This window comes from Blennius ocellaris (genome assembly GCF_963422515.1).
Source record: "Blennius ocellaris genome assembly, contig: SCAFFOLD_60, whole genome shotgun sequence".
Classification (NCBI taxonomy): Eukaryota; Metazoa; Chordata; class Actinopteri; order Blenniiformes; family Blenniidae; genus Blennius; species Blennius ocellaris.
The window spans coordinates 145,623-152,758 of NW_027662082.1; the positions used below are offsets into that span (position 1 = coordinate 145,623).

The following is a 7,136-nucleotide window of genomic DNA, read 5'->3' on the forward strand; positions in this document are numbered from 1 at the left end:
GATCCTCGAGGGCCGAAGCTCTGCACGTTTTCCAGTCTTTCATCACCACATTCAGCACAAAGCCAGAGAACGAGCTGCTCATTGCAATCAGCTGTGTGGAAGCAGGGCAACATGGAGAACATGCAGGGCTGCGGCCCTCGAGGACCAGAGTTCCACACGTGTGCTCTAAAGTCTTGACGTACATTTTTTTACACATAAAATTAAAAGTAACAATTGTTAAATGAGTTTATCGTTTCAAGCAGCCAGTACACAGGCTGACTTCGTGAGTCGTCATTCTGCACACAGAATAAAATTGGTTGAGGTTTAAACTGCAGTATTTGAAAGTCTATCAAATTCTCAACACTGTCCCGTACAGAAGCACTGACAGTCTCAACTCCTGCTTTATCATTGCAATTAAACATGAAATCATTAAGAATGAATATCTTACTGATGAACATTAAATACAACCCACATACAGATTTTCTTCATTGTATAATCAGCTCACAAACATTAAGATTTATTTATTTTACAATGATTTACTTCCCCTGACCTGATTTCCCTGTGCTACACCACTTTCTATATGAAATTACTTGAAAAAAATAAAAAGACCTGGATTTTTTGTGTATAAATTGGTTTCATCAGGATAAATGTTTCACTGTTTTCCCATTTAAGATTTCCTCAAACTTGCTTGGACCTCACATACTGTGTTGGATTCAGTATTTTCAGTTGGACACATGTCAGCAGTGACCAGCCAGCCTCCTCCTCTTGGTGGGCTGGAGCGAGAGCAGCACATCCACATGATTTTTAAAGCTTTCCAGAAGAGCCGTGGACCCTGGCAGACACCGGGACCCCGTCCACCTCCTGGCTGTGTCCTGACCGAGCTGCCAGAGCGGCTGAGTGAGCGGAAGCTGGAGAAGCACCTTGAGCTGCAGACAGCAGAGCGGCTGGAGGACCAGGGGCCTGGAGGGGCAGCAGGAACACCGTTTCTATCTGTGCTGGAAACCGTGAAGCAGTTTCATATCAATGCGACACCAAACCTGCAAGGTGAGTCGCACTGAACTTGTATTGAAGCAGGTCTGCACCTAATGGGTCCGTCTCCTGATCAGTGTGTTTGGAAAGCAGGTCCACAGAGCATCTCCAGGAGGACCTTCAGCATCACCACAGGAAGCAAGTCACACATGTTTGTAGCAGTAGAAGGTAGCCCACCTTCGTTCTCGTAGAGGCAGACTGAATGAGGTTTATTTGTGACTCCTGAGCGTTGGATGTCTTCTTCCTGTCAGAGAGCTCCTGCCTTTGCCTCCAGTGTTGTGGTCCAGCGCGGGAATCTTCCCTGCTAGGCTTCGACAGTCAAGGCCATCAGATCTTTTATTTTGAAAGACCAATCGGGGTGGACGCCTGCTGTTTTGCCTGCTGCCTGATGGAGATGCGGGCCTACTCACCTCAGAAACATCTTATTGGGACCGTACGCCAGAGGTACATCAACCCAACATGGTGTCGTCTTTAAACAAACCACATTTCTTTTTTATTAGTCCTGCTAAAATTCGTTTTATTCTCACAGAACTTTTTAGTGTAATTTTTCCTTTAAAATGGTCAATGAACCTCCTTATATTCACTGTTTGACATTAATTACATAATCTGTCACTCACACACACACACACACACACACACACACACACACACACACACACACACACACACACACACACACACACACACCTTGGGTTCAGTGTGTGTGTGTGTGGGTGGGGGGGGGGGGGGGGGTTGCAGACACCCAGAGGAGGCAACAGGGTAATTGTTTGGGAAGTTCTGTCTCTGTGAGAGATTGATTGACCGCCACAGACCGACACTGAGGATGAGTGGGTGGAGGATGAGTCAGGCAGGTGGAGGATGAGTGGGTGGAGGATGAGTCAGGCAGGTGGAGGATGAGTGGGTGGAGGATGAGTCAGGCAGGTGGAGGATGAGTGGGTGGAGGATGAGTCAGGCAGGTGGAGGATGAGTGGGTGGAGGATGAGTCAGGCAGGTGGAGGATGAGTGGGTGGAGGATGAGCAGGTGGAGGATGAGTGGGTGGAGGAGGAGTGGGTGGAGGATGAGTCAGGCAGGTGGAGGATGAGTGGGTGGAGGATGAGTCAGGCAGGTGGAGGATGAGTGGGTGGAGGATGAGTCAGGCAGGTGGAGGATGAGTGGGTTGAGGAGGAGCAGGTGGAGGATGAGTGGGTGGAGGATGAGTCAGGCAGGTGGAGGATGAGTGGGTGGAGGATGAGCAGGTGGAGGATGAGTGGGTGGAGGATGAGTGGGTGGAGGATGAGTCAGGCAGGTGGAGGATGAGTGGGTGGAGGATGAGACAGGCAGGTGGAGGATGAGTGGGTGGAGGGTGAGTAGGTGGAGGATGAGTGGGTGGAGGATGAGTGGGTGGAGGATGAGACAGGCAGGTGGAGGATGAGTGGGTGGAGGGTGAGTAGGTGGAGGGTGAGTCAGGCAGGTGGAGGATGAGCAGGTGGAGGGTGAGTCAGGCAGGTGGAAGATGAGTGGGTGGAGGATAAGCAGGTGGAGGGTGAGTCAGGCAGGTGGAGGGAGCCGGGGTTGTAACAGGCCTCAGTAAATCAAGTGCAGCAGTGAATCTCAGCAGGAGGTCCTCCGTTCAGACAGGCAAACCCCAAACGATCTTCTTGGTGGCCCTCTTCATCACACTCTTCATCACTCTCTTCATCACACTCTTCATCACACTCTTCATCACACTCTTCACCTCTCTCTTCATCACACTCTTCATCACTCTCTTCATCACACTCTTCACCTCTCTCTTCATCACACTCTTCATCACACTCTTCATCACTCTCTTCACCTCTCTCTTCATCACACCCTTCATCACTCTCTTCATCACTCTCTTCATCACACTCTTCATCACTCTCTTCATCACACTCTTCACCTCTCTCTTCATCACACTCTTCATCACACTCTTCACCTCTCTCTTCATCACACTCTTCACCTCTCTCTTCATCACACTCTTCATCACTCTCTTCACCACTCTCTTCACCTCTCTCTTCATCACACTCTTCATCACTCTCTTCATCACTCTCTTCATCACTCTCTTCATCACACTCTTCATCACACTCTTCACCTCTCTCTTCATCACACTCTTCATCACACTCTTCACCTCTCTCTTCATCACACTCTTCATCACTCTCTTCACCACTCTCTTCACCTCTCTCTTCATCACACTCTTCATCACTCTCTTCATCACTCTCTTCATCACTCTCTTCATCACACTCTTCATCACACTCTTCATCATTATTTTCATAGCGGGCTGAACCTTAGTTTGGTTCTGTGGGTCCACTTTGCGCTCTCTTTGTCCCTCCAATGCAGCGGAGACGAGTGTGTCTCTCGGCAGCGGAGACGAGTGTGTCCCTCGGCAGCGGAGACGAGTGTGTCCCTCGGCAGCGGAGATGAGTGTGTCTCTCGGCAGCGGAGACGAGTGTGTCCCTCGGCAGCGGAGATGAGTGTGTCTCTCGGCAGCGGAGACGAGTGTGTCCCTCGGCAGCGGAGACGAGTGTGTCCCTCGGCAGCGGAGATGAGTGTGTCTCTCGGCAGCGGAGACGAGTGTGTCTCTCGGCAGTTTAGGGGAAGAGGTGACCAGCACTCGCTGGAAGGAGGTTTTCCAGGTGCCACACCCTGCAGTGCCAGGCCACATCCTGCAGTGCCAGGCCACACCCTGCAGTGCCAGGCCACATCCTGCAGTGCCAGGCCACACCCTGCAGTGCCAGGCCACACCCTGCAGTGCCAAGCCACACCCTGCAGTGCCAGGCCACACCCTGCAGTGCCAGGCCACACCCTGCAGTGCCAGGCCACATCCTGCAGTGCCAGGCCACACCCTGCAGTGCCAGGCCACACCCTGCAGTGCCAGGCCACATCCTGCAGTGCCAGGCCACACCCTGCAGTGCCAGGCCACACCCTGCAGTGCCAGGCCACATCCTGCAGTGCCAGGCCACATCCTGCAGTGCCAGGCCACATCCTGCAGTGCCAGGCCACATCTTCACCAATCTCCTTGCACTGGTCTCAGGTTCAGAGAGCAGCTTCCTCCTCTGGGTGTGAAGGAGTTGGTGGAGCCCCCTGGCAGTGAGGTGCAGCTTACAGGAGGGGTCTTGGGGAACCCCTGATGGGGGTCAGGTGACCAATGGCGCTTTCAGCCATGCTGGTCACCAGGTTTTCTTTTGTCAGGTGAGATGAACAACAGAGGTTGAGCCCAACGTTGGTGGAGGTGAGAAGTGCTGGAGGTAATGATGCTGGGTCTCCGGGGCCCCCGATCAAACCTACCCTGAATCTGACTCGAGGGTGAGCCGTGGCGCCGCTGCCTGGTGATTGTAGAGGTTTCCACAAGCAACTCTCAGAGAAACGTTGTCTCAGTAGAACAGACCTGGCAGAAGATTCTGCAGTATCACATGGATTTGGTATAGAAATTCTCAGTCGTGCCCCAAATTGAACTCTCGATCGAACATTGAGCAAACAAAGGTTTCGGAGCTGCCGAATCACGCCGTGAAATTCTGTCCAGTGCATCTCTTAATGCTCATTGCATGGATGTGTGCTGTGTTTGGTTCCAGGTGGAGTATGTTCACCCCTCTGCTTGAAGTCCTGGATTCAGACGGAGAATCCGCAGTCACAATTCAAGGCTCCTGCTGTCCTTGTAGATGTTCCTCCAATCAGAAATTCCAGGTAGCATCATTAAAACACAAAATAATATAGCTGTAGCTTCAAAATTGTGTTTCTGATTGTTTAAAATCTCATCAAAGATTGTCTCCAACATCGGTGAGGAAATAGGTGCAATATGGAAGAAATGGCCTGGATTCAGAGAGGAACGTAACATGGACCATGAATATTTTGGCTTAGAAGGTGAGGTCTAGAGATGTCATGAAAATCCCACGATACTTAGTATGAATGAATGAATTTTAGTCCAAATATAAAATAAAATGGATTCAGCATCATTATACATTAAACATACAAACATCTCAGAAAAGGGGTGGAAGAAGCACAAACTTATTATATCCCATCATTTCTCCTTCCACGAGAAGAAACTGCTTTTATGTTAGACAAAAAGAAAATAAAAATTTTTAATACAACACGTCTTTGTGAAAAATTACATTTATGATTGGAAGAAAGTTGTATGGTAAGCGATCACTTCCAATTTATAGCCGAATTCCAGAAGTGACACATTGCATCGTGGGTAAGAAACGGGGTCGGGCCTTTAGCTGCATGTTGCTGTGATCAGTGACCGTGAACTTAAGTGTCTTAAAATGTGGTGGCGTGTGGAACTTCAGAGACATTGAGTCGTGTGTACTTTGAACTGCACGTACTGTGAACTGCACATACTGTGAACTGCATGTACTGTGAACTGCAAGTACTTTGAACCGCATGTGCTTTGAACTGCACGTACTATGAACTGCACAGTATAAAGCATGTATAAAACGTGTATAAAAAAGTATAAAGCATGTATAAAACATGTATAAAGGGCTTCACCTCAACCTCCTACGGCTGAATTGCAGCTCAATTAGTAATCTTGAAACTCGTGCATGTGTTTGTGTTCTCCAGTGACACTGAGCGTGAAGTCCCACGTCAAAGTCCTGCTGCTGGCGGCCACCTTCCTGCTGGTGAGCGTCTGTTTCCATCAACACTCACATTCAAATGAATCCCCAGGTTTTTATGATGATAGAAAGAAGACCTTGCATTAAATAGTGAAAAACTGTGTACACTGTCAAAAGAGAGCTAAATATGTTGTATTTATTTGTTTTTTTCAAATTTTAACTTCTAGACAGAACTGACAAACAAGTTTTCTAATCAAAAATAACGCATCTCATCTTGTAGAACTTGTTTTCTTCTCGAAACAATATAATACTGCCAAAAACAACACATCTGTATCAATAAAGTCCTTCACACATTTAAAAAAAGAGTTGGCCTTTCTTAAATAATATGACAAGTTACAAACAAATAGGAGCATTTGCCATATTGTGCAAAATTCTCTTTACATTGGTTTTGTAACAGTGATATGTGTCCCCATAGCCTGAGTCCCACAGGTGAAGAAAGTCCGTCATCTCCCTCACTTGTTGCCCCACGTTTTAGCTAACGTGTGTTCATACAGACGAATCAGAGATTCTCCCTTCATGACCTCATGCGGGGAACCAACAAGTAAAACAAACAGGCCCCCCAAGAAGAACAATAAGGGGAAAACCCCAATCTGGCAACACTATCTTCTCCCCACGAGGTCATTGTGGGCAGACACACAAACAGCCTGTTCTCCACCAGAGGGACTTTTAGACTGGCTGACGTTCAGAAGCAAGGCTGGGTTTGGTTCCATGGATTTTAGCCGCTGTTCCACCGCAGTACGTGGCGGAATGGGAGGTTATGGTTTAGCATACAATGTGGTTGGACCTGCCTGATGTGACTGATATTCAGAATGAAAGCACTGACGCAGTTCACATCTCTCTCCAATGCCTCACTGCATTAATTGACTATCACTGATAATGTCGGCGTTTTTATTTTCTGTGGTTGTACATGAAATATAACAATTTCATATAACATTTTTCAGAGACGCAAACATGAAGGTGATGACGATGATGTGGAAATAGTCATTGTGTTGCTTAGCGACAATCACAGATTGTCCGTGGTGGCATTATTAGATTTGTGGGGGGTGAAGAACATGAAATGATCAGGCTATTTATTGTTGATGTTTGGGGAGGGAGTAACATGGGGATGAGCTGTAACCCCCATGTCCCCTGATAGAGCTCCAGATGTTTCTGCTGCTGATGTTCAGCTCAACATGCATCATATGGTGACAATAAGATGTTTCTCTGCAGAACCACATGTTCTTTGAAATGAGCTGATGTCCAGGCCTGCTGAGCCGAAGGAGCCGGGAAACCAAGCTGCTATACTTGTTAGGAGGACGTACCCCGGTGGCTTGTCCTCGTACTGCATTACTACATTTATTCAACTTCTTTGTTTTATTGTCATGAAGTAATTTCTCCTCCGACATCAGACCTGATGACTTCAAAGCTGCAACTATTTAATGAGCATGTTTCCTTTACTATGAACTGAAAAGGTTTTTCTTGTATTGACCCCACAATGGCAAAATAAGCAGCAGCAGGTTATGAGGATTTTTTTTTTTTAAACAATC

The 7,136-nt window shown here is 47.8% G+C and overlaps 1 protein-coding gene across 1 annotated transcript; it reads left to right on the top strand.

Moving 5' to 3' along the window:
* Positions 1–713: 713 nt before the first annotated feature.
* LOC308148085 (phospholipid scramblase 3) lies at positions 714–6,846 on the top strand (the record flags this gene model as incomplete). The annotated part of the gene is made up of 7 exons (XM_080521512.1): positions 714–1,023; positions 1,102–1,176; positions 1,260–1,452; positions 4,573–4,684; positions 4,762–4,861; positions 5,558–5,616; positions 6,820–6,846. The coding sequence occupies 7 exons, from the start codon at positions 714–716 to the stop codon at positions 6,844–6,846; spliced, it is 876 nt and encodes a 291-aa protein (XP_080377638.1).
* Positions 6,847–7,136: the final 290 nt, after the last annotated feature.